Source organism: Durio zibethinus, chromosome 27 (genome assembly GCF_047325235.1).
Source record: "Durio zibethinus cultivar Kanyao isolate XHJ-2024 chromosome 27, ASM4732523v1, whole genome shotgun sequence".
Classification (NCBI taxonomy): Eukaryota; Viridiplantae; Streptophyta; class Magnoliopsida; order Malvales; family Malvaceae; genus Durio; species Durio zibethinus.
This window is the reverse complement of record NC_143188.1, coordinates 5577633-5599030: the sequence shown is the minus strand read 5'-3', so window position 1 is coordinate 5599030 and position 21398 is coordinate 5577633. Positions and strand designations below refer to the sequence as shown.

The window sequence follows — 21398 nt, the reverse complement described above, 5'->3', positions numbered from 1 at the left end:
TTGATATTTAAATCCTCCAATAATTTGGTTAGGATTAATTAAAAAATTTTAATTTTATTTTTTATAAAAAGATAATTAAACTTTTCAATTGTTTGGTAAGATTTAATTTTGAGATTTAAATTTCTACTAGTTTGATAGGATTAAAAAATTATGTTTTTGATTTACCAAAAATTATTAAAATTTTTAATAGTTTGCAATATTTAAATTCTTCAATAGTTAGATAGGATTAAAAAAATTTCTTAAAAAATTATTAAATTTTTTAATAATTTTGTAAGATTTAATTACACAATTTAAATAATCTAATAGTTTGATAGAATTAAAAAATTATTTTAAAATTTTTTATTTAAAAAAATTTAATATAAATAAATAATTATAATCAAATTAAAAAATAAAATTACCAAAAAGGGATAAGCTTGGCTCAAGATGGACGCAGCTCGAGTTAACTCGATTCGACTAAGCTATGGCTCAAATCGGATTGAGTCCCATGGTGGAGTGTGATTTGGTTGAGTTGGACAATCGGAGCAAAGAGTGGATCCTGTCTATATCTGCTAGTTCAAAACAATGCCGTATAGGGTGACTATAAAAGTTACATTTTTTCTTTTTCCTTCACTTTTTCTTTTATCTGTCTCTAAACCCCAAATCTTTTAACCTCTCTCTAAAACAGTTTGAACACCGGTTGGAAAACTTAATAAAACTTAAAATTCGGTGACAAGTACAGAATTTGATAACAAAAACTTCAACTAATCGAACGAAAAACTCATCTTTTGTCCAAAAAATTCCACTGAAATCTTTAACAAACCCCAAATTTTTTATAAAAAAATCCAAAAAAAAAAAATCATAAAAACCCAAATTTCGACTTTTCTTGTTTCCTAAATCTAAAGCTTCCTAGACCAACCTAAATCTAAAAATTGAACCAAAGAATTTTCCTAAAAAATTACCTGAAAGAATTGCCAAAATTTTTTTCTTTACTACTTAATCCTCTCACAAATATTTTTTTCTCCTTCTTTGATTGCTGATTCTTTTGAGTGCATACTTTTATCGCTTGAATGTGGATCTTAAATAAACCATTAGATCCTTGTTTAGACATTACTAGAATTAAAGCTATTATCGATAGATTTTTACTAACAGAATTTTTCTCGTTAGTAATTACTAATAAAATACCAACAGATTGTATAAAAAAATTGATATATATCGATAGAATTTATCAATAATATCAATAAAATTAAATCCGTCGATAAAAATTTGACGTCACTTATCGCGAATTTTACCATCGAAAATTTTCAGTAAAAAAATTAAAAAAAAATTTGGACGGTATCGACGGAATTTCTGTCGATATTTCCATTGACAAAAACACTTTAATTTGAATATCCTTTTCCCAGAATCGTGCAAACCAAAAGAAAAAAAAAAAAAAAAAACCCCAAATTCCTCCCCAAATAACTATTTTCTCTCTCCCTCTCTCCCCACCATGACTCCCCTCTCCCCATCGTATTCCGTCGCTGGCCGATTAGCAAAATAATTTATTAGATATTTCCAATTTGTTGTCTTGGATTTTTCTAATTATTTTCGGTTGGGAGTTTTGATTGAAATTTTTTGTTTGATGAATGATTGATCTTGTTATTGGTTTTATCGATGAGGAGGATAAGATTGCTGTGTTGGTTGGGAATGTTACTAATGACATTCGAGTGTATGACGTTCCGGCACTGAAGGTTATTACACTAAGGTTCACTGAAACAGTGAAGGCAATGATCGAAAAAGTTGGTGGGGAATGTTTAATCAGCAGAGAGATAAAGGATGAGAAGATGAAGAAGCTGATTGTGAGATATGGACATGTGGCTCAGTCTAGGAAAAGAGAAGATTATTTCTTAATTAAAACGGATTGTCAGTGACTACGTGGGAATCCTTTATCTACCTTCTCTGTTTTTGTGGTAATCTTTGTAATTTGATCTTTGACATGCATGGTGCGTTGATTGCCCAATGTAATGTTTATTATCAAAGTTGTTCTTAAGGATGCTTTGAATCTATGATATGTTTTAGTGTGAATTACAATTAGTCATTACAATATACAAGGTTGATTAACTTAGCAGTTGGTAGAAGCATTCATGCTTGAGCAATTTTTTTCTTTTTTTTTTTCTTTGGGTTAAATTCAAGTATGATACATATAGAGCATACAAACAAGAATAGCGTTATGCATTCTTTAATGATATGTAGTTATCTCTGCAAAATTCAATTGTATATGTTTAGTGCTTGGATGGTTTCTTTATTAATGTCTTCACTTCCTTTGTGATAGTAACTATTTTTTTCTGTTTTCAGATCTTTAACGAGCACAACGGTAATGCTACAGAAATTTTTATGAGGTAGCATCTTTTGAGTCATGTGTTAAGTGCTGTTCCCCGTGGCCTTGGGTGAAAGGAGTGGCTTCAAGCTCTACCTCGGGCATTAGTTGCTAGATTTGTGAAGATAGAAAAAGAGTTTCAAAGTAGAGGCATGAAATTTGGCCTTCTTCAGTCTTTGCTTTGTTTTTGAATTGGACATAGCCTACTATATCTTTTGTACATTTAGATATCGCTAATTCTCTGTCTTTAATGAATTGTCTGCAGGGGAAACATCGGGTACTACAGCGAAGGAAAGGATAGAGAAGGTTATCTTTTCAATTGCTTTTTTTCCCTGTTAATCTATCACCTGTAACTTTGTCAAGTTTTTGTTGAGCTTCTTTGGAATGGAGACCTTTATTTTTATTGCTCAAACCAGAAAGCCTAAGCTCACCTATATTTGGTGAGTGCAAAGTTTTTTTTTTTTTTTTTGTAAGAATAGTGAAGGTTGGTGGCAAGTAGAGGTGTTATTGAGAGTCACTTGGTTCCAACAAGCAGCTTATTCAAAGAAAATATTAACCTCAGATTAGTTGTCTCTTAGAGTTTGAGTTTACTAAAGCTTTTTTTGATTGATGCTTTTCCTATTTTCATTGATCACACTTATTTCGGTCTCACACATAATTGATATACTGTTTTAGCTTTTTTAAAGTGGAGGTCAAGAAGCAAAAAGGCCCTGTATGCCCGTATATTGGGCTTGGTCATGGTGAAATCTTAAGAACCGACTTGGTCGTACTGTGTTTTGGGACAGACAATTGCATATATGGATCTAAGCTCTGTGGTTGCTTTAGAAATGACATTGTCAATGGTCTGCACATTTTTTCCCCTTAGAATCATTGAATTGAGATGCTAGCATGTTCTTAGTGGAAATATATGTGAATGAAATAAGTTTTGTGGCAACTGTTGTATCATTATCTGCATCATTTAGTTTGGCTAGACGTGCTTGTTAAATTACTCAATTTGGCCTTCAGTACTTGATCTTATTGCTATGAGAATCCTTACTAATCTTATTATCTGTTAAGGTGTAAATCAATTTTGCATGATCAGAAATTTGCTTTTCTTTTTTTTTTTTTTTTTGGCTTATGACTTAATGTAGGGGGGAAGTTCTTTTTTATTTGGTTGAGTCTGATTTATCTATGCTAAATGTACATACAGCTGAGCAGGAAAGATTCAGAACATTGACAAGTTCTTACCACAGAGGCGCACAAGTGGTCATTTTTTGTATTTTTATTTAATAGAATTCATAAATAATTTTGTAAAATATTTTATATTCTTTTATAAATAAAATGGAGCATTTTAATATTTATTTTTTCTATTTTTGTATATTTAGTATTCATGCACTTGCTTTATAAATAAATTAAAAAACTAAAATAAAATGACAAAAATTATAAAAAAAAATATTAAATATAATTGAAAAATAAATATTACTAACAAATTTTTTTGTCAGTAATTGTCAACGAAATTTTTATCGGCAATCACTAACGAAATAGCATTTCCGATTTAGTTACTATCGACAAAATTTTTTTATCAATATATCCGTTGCTACTGCTATTATCGATGGAATATTGACTTTTACTAATGGAATTTTCCATTAATAAAAGCCTTTTTTCTAATAGCGAGATGCCATTTTAAATCAAAATAAAACTTCCAATTTAACTCCACTAAGTCTCAATCCCAAAATCCCATTCTAATTCTTCCTTCTTCAGTTATTTTCCAAAAATTAGATTTAATACATTATAATAGTACAAAAATGTTCTAATCCTAATCAATCAAAACAATTCCAATCCAAAGCAATTTTGGGACTTCAATCCGTTTACAAATCCAACTGACCTTTTCCGAACTTTTAGACTCTTTTTTTTTTTTTTTAAATAACTAAAGTAACCAAAATAAATAAAATTATTATAAAAAAATTAATAAACAAAAATAAGTAAAAAGAAAATTAACCTAATAAAACCCTAATTAAACCCGAAACTAAATGGGGTGTCTATACTAATTATATCCAAAAAATTATTTCATGACTAAAATTGATTAGAGATTGTAATAGAAATGAAATTAGCCCTCGTACAAAGGCAAAAAAATAGAGTTGAATGAGAAGGCACACAATCCCAATTTATTTGAAGTGACCATCTTTATATTCATATACTAATGACAATAATGATGAATTGATCCCTTAATATAAATATTGGTAGATGTGAACATCATGCATAAATAATAGAAAAAAAAATCAGAATACAAACAGTTATGAATTTGATGCAGTTAGCAGAAGAAAAATAAGAATATAATGCATAGATAATAGAAAAAAAAATCAGAATGCAAACAGCTATGAATTTGATGCAGTAAGCAAAAGAAAAATAAGAATATATATATATATATATATATATATATATATATATATACCTCTGATAAGATTTGTCACATGAACACTTATGTGGACAATCTAAATATATGTCTTTTAAAATTAAGAATCAGAAATATAGATTTTATCTTCATAATAAATAATTTTAGTTATTTATCAAATAACATTATTTAAGAAATTATTTAATTACCAAAATTTTTCAACATATTTAAAAATTAGAAAGATTAAATTTCTTCAAATCTTTCAACAACCCTTTTTATCTTAATTATTTGAAAATTTACATAAGGCATTAAAAATTTAAATGATTTTTTTATATTAAATCCTTAAAATAATAAGACTATAAAGATGACTATATTGATCTCAACTTTAATTATCAATTTTATATTTTAAATATATGCAAAAATTTTGATTTCATCTTTATCACTTATTATATCCCTTTTAAGCTTGAAAAAAATAACTTAAAATTATCTATTCAATCATAATTGCCACTAAATATGATTTTTCTACAAATTTAAGCCCATAAATACTATGTGTTATATAATAAGCTTTTTATTTTTCGATTTGTAACTTTTTTCAAGGAATATTCTATTATTATTGTAATTTATTTTTTTGATTTAAGTAATTTATAACTTTTTTTTCAAATTATATTTTATTAGTATTGCAATTTCATTCTTAGGAAAAATAATATTTATGGTTAAAATTATAAAAATGAAAATATGTTAATACTTCTTTTATTTTTTTTCAATAATATATATGTTTTGTTTTTTAAGAAAAACGTACTTTTTTTTTGTTTGATAAAATTTTGTAAGTGTATAAATATTATTGTAGATAAAATAGTCCAAAAGAAAGACATGATATTTTTTTTAAAAAAATTATTTTTTAAGACAAGTCAGTATATATGAATTTTATATATGTTATAAATTTTAAAAATTTAAATATAATTTTAAAAAGAAACAAATTTATATGTATATAGTTATATTAAATAAGTAAAATTATTTCATTCATCGTACAAATTACAATCTAATTCAACATAATAAAAAAGGCTTTGACTCAATTTGTATGTGAGAATGTTATTATTAGAAAATTATTTTATTTAGTTTTAAAAAAATATGTAAAAATATTAAATTAAAATATTTTAATAAAATTTAAATTAAACAAAGTCATAAAAAATGTAACAAAAAATAAATAAAATATAATAAAAGCACATGAAATCATTTTTATTCACTCAAACTTGAGTACATTAAAAATAAATAAATAAATAAAATAAAACCATCTAATCCTAGTTCAAATTTGACTGGAATTGAATCTAATCCTAGTTGAATCCAATCAAAGTGCAAAAATAAAATAATTACCGTTTATAACTAACTTTAACTGAAATTGATTTATCTCCCACCACAATTTTATGCAAACCCGATGGCAAAAGCCTATAACCAGAATCATTAACAATGTTCAAGCTTTTGCAAACATTAAGAACAAACTTGACGGTTTTGTTCTCTTTTGCATGTAGATAAACCCTTTCAAATCCAACCAATTGCTTTAAAGGTGTTCCTTCGATTCCTTCTGGAGGGACATGGTAAACCAATATGACATCACTTCCATCCTTTTGCCCCACATTTTCTACTGCGATTTCAAATTTGATTTCCTCCTTACATGATAAATCGTCAATTGAAACTGAAGGGCAGTCTGGATTTTGGTTTTCCTTCTTGTAAGGCAACCCATGGCAATGTTGAAGCCTGTTCAATTTTATGTCGAAAGACAGTTCTTTTGGATTTTGCTTGTATTTGAAGCTTGTATAACTTAATCCATAGCCGAAAGGATAAACTGTCGAGCCATTGAAGAACTTATACGTTCTTCCAGGATAATTGTCGACGGCCCTTAATGGCATTGATGTCATTGGCAGTTGCTCGACATAGTCAGCCTCGTACCATGTAAGTGGCAGCCTTCCTCCTGATTAACATAAATGCATGATAGAAATTAATAAATAGTCCAAGAAATACCGAGTCAAAAATAATATTAATAATAATTTGACATTTACCAGGATTGTGTTTTCCAAAAACAACTTCTGCAATAGCACGACCACCTTGTTCACCAGGATATCCAACCCATAAGATGGATTTGATTTTGGGGTTGGTTTTAGCAAAAGAAATATCAATCACACCTGCAGTCAGGACGACAAGAATAACTGGACCTTTTGCAGCTTTAGTAACTTCATTGACAAGATGAGTTTGATAACCAGGAAGGAGAAGATCCGAACGATCAACCCATTCAGCTTCTACAGATAAATCTAATCCCACAAAAAGGAAAGTAACATCTGCATTCTTTGCAACATTGACAGCTGCATTTATATAGCTATCATTAGCGCATTTAATGTCTTTGCATCCCATCTCATATGTCACTTTTCCAAATGCAGAAAAGCCCTCAATTGGAGAAATGTACTTGCATGGAACACCTACATACAAATCGAAAAATGTCAATAAAAATAGAAGATGAACTATATAAAAATCCCTAGCTGACATTGGATCTAGTTAAGAACCTGCATAATTCCCGATCATTGCTTTAGTTGCATTGGCATGTGGCCCGATTAGTGCTAGGGATTTGAAATTTGCAGGGTCTAATGGCAAAGTTTCATCATTATTTTTAAGAAGAACAATCCCTTGTCTAGCTGCTTCAGCTGCTAATTCAATATTTTCTTTAGTACATATATCCTTTTTGCCAAGTGATGCCAAAGATGGAATTCCATCAAAAAACCCAAGTCTCATGAGTACAATATAAAGGTATTTGATTGCCTTATCCATATCAGCCTCTTTGACTTTTCCTTGCATCACTGAATTTGGAAGAAATTTGGTGTAATAATTTCCACAGTCCAAATCCAGGCCTGCTTTTAGCGTATGAGCTGAAGCATCTTCCCCTGTATCCTTAAGCCATCTATGGTTCCTTACAATTTCTTCAACAGAATCACAATCTGCTACTATATACCTACACGTTGAAAATAAGATTAAATTAAAGCTTAACATTTATAAATAAATTATTAGAAAGAAATAAGTCTAATTGATCAATACATACCCATGTAAATTCCAATCTTTTCTAACTAATTTTTTCAAAAGATAGGCATCGGCACAAGTTGGAATACCATTGACACGATTATAAGAGCACATAACACTGCTCACATCACCCTCTTTAACACACATTTCGAAGGGAAGATTAAATGTCTCCACCATATCTTGTTCAGAAACCTAATTCACAAAGATAATTCATTAATTAATTGATGAAATTTAATTTTAATTAATTGATGAAATTTAATTTTTAAGAAAAAAGAAGAAAATATATAAGCAATATATACCTTTGCATCATAACGAAGTCTATCAAGACCAAGATAATTTTCAATATCATAAGCGGTAAAATGCTTACAACATGCAGAAACTTTGAGAGGTCTAGAATTTGGATCCGTAGTGTTATCATGTCCTTCAAGATCTTGCATGCCTCTCACAAAGTTAACCGCATACAGTCCAACAACAAAAGGATCTTCTCCTGGTGTCTCTAAAGTTCTTCCCCATCTTGGATCTCTCACAACATTGATTACAGGACTCCAAAATGTCAATCCCGCTCGTCCTAAATTATACATTGCTCTTGCTTCTGTGGACACAACCTACATATATATATAAATATTAAATGAAAACTATTATTAGCTTCATAAACTAAAATTAATTTTACGTAAGTTAATAATGTAAAAAAATACCTTGCCAATAGTTTTCCAAAGTGTCTGATTGAACGTTGCAGCTGTGAGAATAACATTTGGAAAACTTACTGCACCAGGAACAACATCATCAAAATGTGTGACTGGGTCCCAACCAACCTGAGCTACCCCATGTAATGCCTCAGACCACCACCTGTAGTTTGGTAATCCTAATCTTGGTATATGGACACTACTTTTATCTCCCATTTGTTGAGCCTTCTCAATTAAAGTCAATCGATCAACCAAATCTTTAGCCCTGACCTCATATGACAGAGATTTATCACAAAATGCAAAATCAGCCATATTCAATCCATGCATTTTATATCTATCGGGATGACAAACATGAAGATAGTTTGGTATACCATTATCATCAAGGTTTGCATCTAAAGGATCTAGTCTAGCAAAAGAAAAAATTGAAAAAGATAGAAAAATATGAGAAACAAGAATGATAAAAATATATTTTACTGCCATTATTATAGTCTGTACTACAAACTGTGTTTTAAAAAGTGAAGAGGATCTCCTATTTATACTTGCAGAAAAATTAATCTCAAAGTAAATGGTAAACGTGTTGACATTATCTCCTGATTTGGATTAATAAAAAATTAGGAGATAATACATTTAGATAGATATCAATTCGTTGAAGATACAAATCTTTAATCTATCTATAATCTATTTATATTATAGAGATTTTCTTACTGTATTTCTGAAAATTATTATTCATTATTTTATTATTTTTAACTTAATAATTATATAAAAAATAGTATTATGATAAATTAACAATTCTACTTGATATTAGCTTTAACTAGTTAAATTCTAATCTAATTCATATATTAATGCTATTAAGAATTTAAAACAAAACTGTAATCTTAATAGTTTTAACTTCTTAATTTTTATTAACAATGTAATTCTATTATTTTTAAAAGTGGTACAACCAGTTTTATTATATATACTTAACTTTTTTGTGTTTTTATTAATTTTCCTTTTAGTGAAAAAAGTACGATTTACATGTTGCTTGATAAATACAAAGAATAATAAAATATTGTAACATTAACTAAAAGCAAATTGTTACAAATAACCTATGAATTAATTTTTATTGGAAATAAACTATGAATTGTTTAACCTAAAAAAATGTACTGATAGTAAAGAACAGGATTTTTTATTTTTTGGGTACATAGAACTTGAGGTTTGTTATATTTCAAATTGACTTTTTATAATCTTCAATTTTATTCAACAATAAGCCAAATTATTAATAATTAGAATATGAATAATAAAGAATTTTGTTGATCAACTAATGCTTTGAAGATGACTGCATTGATGCATTCTCTCAATTAAAGTGATATTGACCTATCATCAAATAAAAGTTACCAAATTGTCCAAAAACATCATATTTATTATTCCGCAATAGGTTCTCTGTACATCTCTCAGTGATGAAAATGAATAAAATTATTTTTACTTATTTATAATTTAACTTTATATCTCAAAAACTTTTGTATTAAAATTTAAAACTTATAAACAAAAATTAATCAGATTGAGTTAGATATGAATTTCATTAAGAGTGATTTTCCTTTACAAGTTAATGACAAATAAACTAGTTAAATATAAAAGCATGAATTTTGCCAACATCTATGTAGTTCATTGGTAGAATATTGAGTTTTATCTTTTTTAATAATCGAGGTTCTAATATTTGATAATTTTAAATACGAAAATCAACATACATAAATATTTTTATGATTTGTTATATTAATATTTTGATCCATAATTGAGATATTTTATTAAAAATTTAAAACATTGACTAAATAATTACATATCTATTTCCAACTAATTCCGAATTCCGTACTAAAATAAAATATTAACTAATTGATTATCTATTTCCTTATTCGTAACTAACATCAAATTCCTTATTAAAGTATTGATTAATTGATTATATTTGTAAATTGTTTATTAAAATAAAATATTGACTAATTGATTATATTCGTAAAATATCGATTTTAAAAAAGTATCTTACATGATAGATTTTTGTAGATGTGATATTGGGCATCACAATGAGAAGGTAAATTCTCTCATTTTATAGATCTCATTGTGTCCATCTCAAATTTTCAATTTGTAACTTTCGAGGTGAAATTTTAAGTTCCAACTACTAGGGTGTCTTCTTCGAGACACATACTAGGTTTATTTCATTCCCTCTTGCTAGGAAAAAAATTTAAAATGAAAAAAAAAAAAGGAAATTTGAGAAAAATTAGATTAAGGTTAATATACGTTTCTTTCCGTTTTCCTTTTTGTAACTCTTTCATGAATCTTAGTGAGGACCAACTTAGATTCAAATAGATAAAAATGAAAAATATGGTAATATGCAATAAAACTTTTTTATTTGCATCAAATTATATAATGCAGTAAAAATTTTTTTTTTGTGAATACAAATATGAGTTTTTGTTTACAAAATATATGTGAATAAAGTTTTGTAGACATGATCAATTGTATCTCAAATGAAAAAAAAAATAGTGACAATCAATTTTATTATGCGTTTTGAACTTCGAAGTTTCAACATTAATTAGTTGGGACTTAGCTAGGAGTATATCATAATTTAAGTTTAATATTTATAATTCTATTATTTATCAGTAACAAAACTAAAAATTAATAATTAATTAAATTAAAAATCAAATAAACATAAGCATCTAATAAATTGATTATTTGTTTGTGGGATTTTTATACTTTTTCTATTTAAAGGTAAACAATAGCATTTAAATTATAGAAAATTTGCGCAAAAAAGGTGGTTTGATAAAGTTTAGAATAGTAGATAAGTAAGCATAAGAGGAAGAAGGTTTTTGTTTTCCTTTTTGGCCAATAAGAGGAAGAAGTTTAGAATAGTGGATTGATACGGAAACATTTTGATAAAGTTTTTTTTTTTAGAAAAAAAAAATAGATAACGAAATAATCATGGCGTGTTCATTGTATTTGTTTCAACAACTACTGCTTTTTTCTCTTTTATTATTTATTATTAAATTAATACAATTGTTAGGAGTAAGAAGAATCAGAAATGTTAAAGGAGGGTAAGAATATCTATTCCAGAATGAATAATAAAAAATATGGGATGACTGAACCCAATTTGTAATGCTCATCTTCCTTTTGGATTGTGTAGCTACCCAATCTGTGGCTCTGTTAGCTATTCTCTGTAACTAATTGAACTTGATTCCTGCAAAAACTGTGGGTAATTTGTTGGAATATTGTTGGTAATCTACTTGCCAAAGAGATTAGCGATTATCTATGACTACCAGAGTTTGTTTTATCGGCTAATGTTTCTGATAGTCAAAGTGAAATGCTGATTTATTTGGGCCAATAGAAAAGGCAGTCTTGATTTTTTTTTTCTTTTCTATTTATTTATAATAACGAATTTACTTTTAGTTTTATCATTTTCTTCTTTTAAATCTTCACACTAAAAATTATAAATAAAATCAATATTAATTTTTTTTTATAAACAAATATTTAGGATGAGAAGAGGTTTTTCCGATTTAAGACGAAAATAGATGATAACTTTCAACATAACTTATATTAGATTTAAAAATCGTCTCAAAGAAGATTATTGGTATGGAATTCGAACCTAAATTTTATAAGCGAAGTATTGAACTCAACCAACTTCCAATGACTAATCAATATCAGCTTTAAACTTTGATTATTACTGTACTTTGAAGAAATAATTCTTATCATAGCTCAGAACTAAGCCGGTGGTAAGTTTAAAACGAGGCAAAGTTAAGTGAAAGGGGTAAAAAGAAGGATCTAATATAAGATGCCCCAACTGTGCTTACTGAGGAACACTAGGCGGTAGGCACAACATAACCAACTTTGATAAACAGAGCAAGCCAAGGGATAAAGCAAGTGAACTTCTCGATGTTTTACTTTTTCTTGTTCTAAGTTTTGTTGGTTCCGCATGTATCTTTGTCTTTTAGCATTCGCATTAAACTAAGTACGTATTTTAACGTAACTTAACAATAATTTGAGCTGATTATCACACCATAATTTCAAAGCAAATGACCTCATGTAGGAGTATTCCTATACCTCTAGGTTCTCCTAGCTACTTTCACTTATTCGCTCAGATCATTATATATATTTTTAATCATGTAAAAAAATTCTAATCTTCTTCCATATCGATCATAGTGAATGTAAAATGTTGATTTTTTTTTTTACCAAAGAAGGACGCAAACTATGGGTATGAGAAGGAGTTGTAGATACCAAGATTTAAACTCTAGATCTATTGAATGTTACTTTTTAAGAATAGCTGCATGAATCAACATGATCCAAGTTACAAGTTCAAAGTAAAATATTGATTGTTAGAAAAAATAAATAAGAGAATAAAAATAATAAAAAAGAATTTTAGTTTTGAGGTGTGAAAAATACTTTTTAAAGGCAATTATACTTTTATAATACAATAAAACCTCAAACCTTTTAATCAAAAATAGTAAAAAAATAGTTATATTGAAAAATCAATTTATAATAAATAAATAGACATAAACCTTTATTCAAATGGTTATAACCTTTTATATAATCATGACCTTTATGAATAATAATTTATTTATATTCAAATAGTTATAATAATTTATTATACGATAATTATTTCTATTCAAACATAATTATTTAAAATATGAATAAAATTCATACAAAAATTAATTTTATTCATCAATAATTAAATCATTCTATTTCATGTGGGATGTATTGCATTTTAAACTACTAACAATCCCCTACTAGTTTAGAATGTTGGTGTTTAACTTTTAACTTTTCATACAAATAAATATTATAAATATATGAAGGTATCGCTTAATTTAAACATTCAATTAGCATATACATCTTAGAATTCTAACGAGGTTAATGATATCCGCAGATTAAATCTCAACCCCTAGTATTAGAATTGAAGATATAACACATAATATTTATTTATTCTTCTGTCAGAGGTTTATAATCACTTTAGCACTATTATGGTCATGTACTTATCCTGTTTATAAACACTTACAATAGAAACCTCAAATTTTCTTATTGAAGTGGCACCACTTTTATGTTTATATAGGTACAGTTTTCATTATGTCTCTATTACTTTAGATATTTAAATAATAAACTCTATTAAAAGTATAAAAACTCATCTCCCCATGTAACGATCACACTAGTTTTTAAAATTTGTATGGATTTTACTAGTGCTTAATAGATACATAATAATAACTTTTTTTTACCTATTAAACTTTGTAATTAGAGGTTACTAATTCAAAATTGGGTTCCCATTATTGGTGTCTAATAGTAAGGGTTTAAATCTATTTTACCTCTAGTATTACTAACAAGATATCTTGCAATTCAATTTTTTTATGGTAATTATCCCCATTTGACATTGAACCTCTAATATAATCACTTTAGACTACTATGTTCAAACTTTTTATTTTACATATCATTTATATGCTCTAGACATTGTTGTTTTATTCTTATCATTTTAAGAAATAGATGGCATTGGTTGGCCACAACTTCATGCTCATTAATATAAAATTTCAACCATTCTATTTCTACACTTTTATCTATTTTAATAAAATTATTCTTCTAATACAACTAGATAAACTTAATGAATAAACCAAGCTATTTTAATCTTTTTAAGATATTTAACGACCTTTTATAATTTTACATTAATAAGTCGTATTAAGCTTATTAACTTATATAATTTGCTCATAAAATTATACTAAAATCTTACAACACTGTGATGGTAATTTTTATTTCTTTCGATTCTTATCACCCCACTATGTGCAAAATTGCATTATTTTGTTAAAAGATGTCCCACTCAATTATCAATATATCATACATGCTTAATCAAGTTGCCACTTTATTTCTCTTTTCATTGTTTGGTGGTTGTTTTTGTTTATGTAGAAGGCCTTTAAATCCACCCTTAGTAAAATATAGCTAGTAAATATTCTATGTCTTAATATTTCTTTTTCATAAAAGTTTCAAAACTTTTATTTCAACTCAATATAAGAGTATGCATCAATAAGTATAATACCAAATATAATCACCCTCAAAACTTGTAAACTCATGCTTACTATAGTCTCCTTTTGAGATTTTCATTCCAACTTTTGGATACTTAAAAATTATTTGATCATGGACATTAAAGCCATGTCCACCACGGTTCATGTCATTAAAATCGGTTAAAATTTCATGTATAACCATACAATACTATAAATTTTGTGTCCAAATCATTAAATGTATAAAATTTTTTCACCCAACAAATAGAAGCATTTTAACTAGGTACAAAGAATTATATAACTTCTCCAATTGAATTGAAGTTATCTTCAATCATATGTTTATTTCTTATTGAAACAATATTATATAAATTAAATAATATGAATCATGAATTATTTTCTTGTCAATAAAATGCAATCAAGAAATATGTACCATAAAATAGGATTTTATGATAAGAACATATATATTTGCTTCTTTTTTGAAATGATTTATAAATTCACAATTTCTTTTATGCCTTAAAATAATTTTTAAGAATTTTATCATTTTGATTTGATAACCATGGTCTTAGTAAAATATAACAAGGCTATAAAAATATTCATAATCAAAGCTAGTAAGTACTCCATGTCCATTTTATACTCATGACCATGTAATGCTATGATTGTTATAACGCTTAGGTTGAGAGAAACTACCCATTAGACACAAAAATCATAGAATCGTCACCAATATTTTTTTATCTTGGTGTAATTGGTCACCTATGTGAATCTATTGTTTCTAAGGTTGTCCTAATTGTAAACTAAATCCTTAAAAAGAATAGGTTCTAAACTACATCATCAGAACTAAGGTTCGGGAGCCGATTACATGTAAAAAAGATATTAACACCCCTTTACACCCAAAATTGGTATCTAATTATTATGAGTTATCTTACCTAAGCCTTATCAAAGATGGTTCTTTCATGCAAATAGATCAATTCCAATCCTTTTATTTATTTACAAAACATGGTGATAAAAAATTCTATCAAAATATCAAGCAATCATGCAATTATGTAATAAATATTAAATCATACCATGCAAAAATTATTATGCAAATATATTATAAATCATACCAAATATCAGGTAATAATATCATGCCTAGATCATGCTAAAATATTCATGCAAGAATGTCATGCAAATATATTAATTATCATGCAATAATAGTAATTATATAAATATATAATATCATGCAAATATATTATCATATAATAATATAAAATACCATGCAAATATATAATCATGAAATCAAATATAATCACACAAATATATTATGTAATTAAATATAAATCATGATATTATGTACACAATAAATATAGAAGCATGCAATTAAATATCATTCAAATATAATATTAATCACACAATAACATATAATATCATATTATGCAATAAATATAAAATCATGCAATAGTAATCATAAATAACTATGCAAAAAAATATATTAATAATTATACAATCACACAAATAAATAAATTAATAATCTTGCAATTAACAATGTAAAATATGCAATTAAATATATAATCATGCAAATAAACATACAATTAAATATATAATAATACATATAATAACACCTATCATGCAAATAAACATGCAATTTAATATATAATAATAATAATCATGCAATCACACAAATAAATAAATTGATAATTATGTAAATAAATTAATAATCATGCAGATAAATTAATAATTATGCAAACATATTAATAGTCATGCAAATTCATGGAAAAATAAATACCATGTAATAAATATAAAAATAAGAGTAAGCAATTAAATATTATAAAAGTTATGCAAAAATCACAAAAAAAAAAAAATGAAAGAAAACATTACCTTAATGGATCATGGGTTCCAACAATTTTTCATCTTTCCAAAACTAATGTTCCTACTATAAATCTTAACCTTCCCTCCAAAAACTCGAACTGGAACTTCTTACAATTTTTTTTGCTTGATTGCTTCTTCCTTGTTAATTCGAAACTTTGCTCCAATTTTCTTTCTTTTCAATGATCCTTGTTTGATTTTGAAGTCAATTACTTTCAGGTCCTCCTTTGATCATAGATCTTATATAGAGATTGAATCCCTTTGGATTTGGAAGAAATTAATTCAATCAAATCAAAGATTTCTTTCCAAATTTTATTCTCTATGTAATCTTCCTTTTTTTTAATAGATTGAACCCCAAGTATTTTCAAAATTATTCAGCCATTAAACTTAAAATCTAAGATAAAATCTAAGAATTGAATTGAATCAAGATTTCCCATGCAAAATCCCACATTTTTTTCTTTTTATATTTTTACCCCTTTTTAATTTTTTTTACTAATTGACTTTGAATTTTTTTACTAAAAAAATAAAATAAAAAATTGAACTAAGAAAATTAAAATACAAATAAAATTTAGGGCTTAATCTTTCGGCCTAAAATTCACTTTTCCAATTAAGACCAGTTGCACAATCAAAATTAAAATTTAAAGCCAAATGAATTTTGAAAAATCTTTAGACAAAATGGGGTGTCTACAGTTTCCCTTTTTTATGCATTTTCTATGAAACAAGAATTATACAAAGACAAAAGACATCTATTTTGTTCGGGTCAAGAAAAGGTGGAAAAGAAAATTGCTAAGGCTCTTCATTGACAAAGGCATTTAAACTTTTGAAAAATAAAATAATCCTTTATAATTAAGGCTTTGAAACTTTGGAAAACTAAAAAGGTACCAAAGTTTTAAAGGATCATACCCTGAGGTCTTATAAATTATGCCTGTCGATCTTGGAGATTATACCCATAAGTCTTACAAATCATGCTAGAGGTCTAAGAGATTATGCTTGAAGGTTTTACAAATTATATTCGGAGGTCTTATAAATCATGTTTGGAGGTCTTGGAGATTATGCTCGAAGGTCTTATAGATCATTCTTATCTTTGAAAAAATTCCTTAACAGAGGTATTGAAACTTTAAAAATTCATACCTTAAAGTGATTTTTTTCATATCAACTGGACCATCATTGATCATCTTCCAATGTCTTTTCACCAAATCATCCTAATATTTATTTTCTCCTTCATACTTTCCAAACATGTGCAATGAATGAAAAAACTTAAAAATTCCTAAACTCAATTTCACAACTTAAACTTTAACCTTTCTTCTTTTTTGACATACATAACATATAGTGAATGCAATGGATGCAGTGAATGCAATGCAAAAGATTCAAAATTCACAAAATTTTCAAGGTTTAAAAAGGTTCTAAGATTCACTAAAGTTCCAAGATTCGTAAATGTCCTAAGATTCACAAATTCCCAAAATTCTAAAAATCCATAAGTGAAGCTTCTCAATAAAAAATTTTTGAGATTCTCATCCAAAGATTCATATTTGAAAATCTTAGAAGTTCACCTTTAAGATTCACATTAAAAAATCTTAGAAACTAACATTCAAGATTCATATTCAAAAAATTAGATATTCATATTCAAGATTCATAGTAAAAAATCTTATAGATTTGCATCCAAGATCACATTCGAAAAGTCAAAAGATTTAAAAATTTTAGAGATTTTCATCCAAAATTTAGAGATTCACATTTGAAAAGTCCAAATCTAAAATTCAATGTCTCAAAGGTTCCATCCTCTTGTGATGAAACTTTAACATTTTTCTTTTTGTATGCCAACATAATTGGGCTTAAATTCTCAATTGGTGCCCTAAGCTTAAGATTCAACTAGTGCCAACTAATCAAATCTATTTGTTTCTTTCTTCACCTTATAGTTTTACAACAGTCATTGCCAATGTATCTCACCAAGATGAAAATACTTTCCACAAAAGATGCAAATGCAAATACCAGTCCTAATAAATTAGATGCAAATGTCCTTTTCATCACTTTTTTAAGACATTAAAAAACGTCAAAAATTTAAATGCTCACCAAATGGTGCAAATAAATGGTTCTAAGTGTAATGCAAATATAATATTCAAACAATGATTTATATACTCACCAAATGATGTAGATGCATGGTACAAACAATTATACAAATGCATGATCCAAACAAAGATTTGTAAATTCACCAAATGATGCAAAAACAATTATCAAAACAAAACATTTTTGTTGCCTCTGATAGGTCACTCTTATCACATTGATCTTGGAAATCATCTTTCTCCTATCCATCTAAATTCACATACACAATAATCCAACTTGGAAAATTTTCAAAAACTTTCAAAAGAATGACAACACAAATTAACCCACATAAAAAATTTCCATGACCAAAATGTATCTATCCTTTTAAAACAAGTAACATTTAGATCTCTTGAAAATTGGTGACTACTACTTAGAATGAATTAGGTGAATCACTTCTTGGTCTTTCCAAAAGGATGAAATGGATTGGCATATCATGATTTTAGTTATTAAAAAAAACTTTGTTACTGAATAAGTAAAAGATAATCAATGTTACTTCATCTAGGCTCATAAATGAAAGTTCAAATTTGAAAAATGATTTTTTTAAAGCATGATCCATTTTGGCACTCCCTAAGGTTTTTGGTATGGGGCATTTTAACAAATGTCAAGACTGACTGTGATATGTTCAAAATTTTTTAAAGAGAAAGAATGGCTTAAAATTTCTAAGAAAAAAAGGCTCAAATTTTAAAACACATCTTTAGATTAAGGTTTATCTTCTTGGATTTCTCATTATTCATTGGTTATTCAAAATCACTTTCTTTATTATTTGAGTTGCTTTCAATGTTACTCTAAACTGCCCTTTTGGGATTTCATCATAGAGCTTCATTCAATATTTCTTTTTTTTTTTTCCCTTTTGAGTATGACATCATACATTTGAAAACTCAAAATTCATCCAAAATTAAAAAGTGATGGTGATTTCCTAAAAAAAAAGTTCTTCAATTAAGATATCCACACTTGATCAAAATGGAATTCTCAAATGACGTAATATAGGCTAGGGTTTAGGGTTCTAAAAAAAATGATAAATAAGCCTAACACGTGTTTGGAGGTAATTAAACCAAGGATCATTTCTTTTCTTGATGACATTTTTCCTTCCACATTTTCCATCTTTCTTTTTTTTTTCTTTCATTTCTTTTTCTTTTTCACTTTTATTTTTTTTGTACTTTTCAATATTTTTTAAAAAAGATCTAAGTATGAAAGGGCTTTGCCCATAAAATAATTAAAACCTTCACCTTCTTTTTTTGTGAGCAAACTTTTCAAACTTTACCCTTCAATGTGTGGGTGATCCTTGGTTAGGGTTTTTTCTAAAGAAAACTCAATAGGCTCAATAGGGATAGCAAATGGGTATTTTCTTTTTAGTGAAGGGAATATGTAATATGGCCATTTATCATATCAAATATGAATACCTCTATTGAAAAGCAATTCTCAAGAGTAGGCTTTTTTCTTTAATTTTGGAATCCTTGAATATCTCATATGTATAATGTTATAATCAATTTTTTTTCTATTATTCTTTTACTCTTTGTTTTTCTTTTTTTCTCTTTTTTTTTTTGACAACTCAAGCTTAAAATATATCATTGTACTGCATCAAAAGAAGTCTTAATATAACAATCTTCATTTTCATAACTCGCACAATAAAATCAATGCCATCTAGAGGAAATGATATTGCATAAGTCAAGGTGTCAAACAAGAATATTAAAGGGATATGATCTTTTCAATAATTTTGGCCGATAGCAGAAATTAGAAAGGTTTAGGCTTTGTGAAGAAACATGGGTGGTGATGTGTTTAGAATAGTCTTGACACTTGTCAAATTACCAAAATCTAAAATCTTTAAAAGAGAGCCTTATGTATTAGCTTACAAAGAATTTTTCAAACAAGATTTTTCAAACTTTATTGCTTATAGCCTTAATTAAGATCATTGACTTGGAAATCTCTCTTTGTCAAGAGAAAATTAGGATTATGAGACTTGAAAAGTCAGGCTTTATGATAGTGTGGTGTTCAATTGAATTGGAATATGAAATGGTAAGTGAAACAGTTAGGTATGTGTATTTTTTATAGTAATCACCAATTCTCTTAAGATTGTTTCCATAAAAATTTCTTTAAAAAGAACATTTTTCAATCATGAAAAGAAATCATGTAGGCTTTTATTGTCAAATATCTTAAATTAAACAATTTTATACAAATAGTTGTATGTAAATCATAATAAAAAATAAGAATTCATATTTATGTACCAAAGATTGCCCCAAACAAATGAATTAATCTACAGACAAAAATTTGACTCTTCCAATATGTTGATAAGATTTAGTTTTTTTTAAACATTTATTTTTTAAAAATTTGAACCCTCTAATATGTTGGTAAGGTTGTTTTTTTTTATATTTAAATTTTCCAATAATTTGGTGGGATTAACAAGAAAACTTAACCTTTACTTAAAGATTTTCCAAAAAAAAAAAACATATTCATGTTCCTTTTTAATTCCATCATAAGAAAATTTTTATTTAATATTAAGTTCACCTAGAATTCATTATTAGAATAATATTTTTACTTTAAAATTGATTGAACTTAAAAAATTATTTTATTAAGAACGTATTTAAGTTCTTTTTATTGTATTCATATTTCTCATTGGCATTTTTCTTAGACTTATGCATAAAATAAAATGAACAAATAAATGAATAAAAAACATAAAAAATAATGGAAAGTAAAGTAACAAACTTGGAACCTAGATCTTAAGCAATTGACTTCTAGTTTTAAAGCCCTTTTAGTTAAGTTGTTGTCTTGTCTAATCTCCTACTTTTCTTATTTCTTCATGCCTTTTTTATATTCTCTATGAGCAAAACAATCCAATGCCTTTTTCACAATCACAGTAACGTTGCCTCCAATTTTCAGCTGTTGTCTTTTATCACCAATCACCAGAAGCTTTGACCTTTTCTTTTTTCTACTTTGCCCTTCTTGCTAGTCAAGACCAAACTTGGATCCTAAGCATGTGGTTTTTGTTTGGTGTCTTGGGTTGAAAGATTAAGCTAGATCTATGAATGAAA

General features: G+C 27.0%; 1 protein-coding gene and 1 long non-coding RNA gene across 2 annotated transcripts; one reads left to right on the top strand and one right to left on the bottom strand.

Moving 5' to 3' along the window:
• The first annotated feature begins 1248 nt into the window (after positions 1–1248).
• Positions 1249–3648, top strand: LOC149510872 (uncharacterized). The gene is made up of 3 exons (XR_016334795.1): positions 1249–1925; positions 2311–2482; positions 2598–3648. It is a non-coding gene; the product is annotated as an uncharacterized LOC149510872 (long non-coding RNA).
• A 2422-nt stretch (positions 3649–6070) lies between these two features.
• LOC111280194 (putative beta-D-xylosidase 5) lies at positions 6071–8758 on the bottom strand. Its single transcript, XM_022867384.2, has 6 exons — positions 8459–8758; positions 8063–8368; positions 7786–7955; positions 7256–7698; positions 6758–7171; positions 6071–6669 (listed from the first exon to the last, which is right to left on the bottom strand). The coding sequence occupies exons 1-6, from the start codon at positions 8756–8758 to the stop codon at positions 6071–6073; spliced, it is 2232 nt and encodes a 743-aa protein (XP_022723119.2).
• Between the last annotated feature and the right edge of the window lie 12640 nt (positions 8759–21398).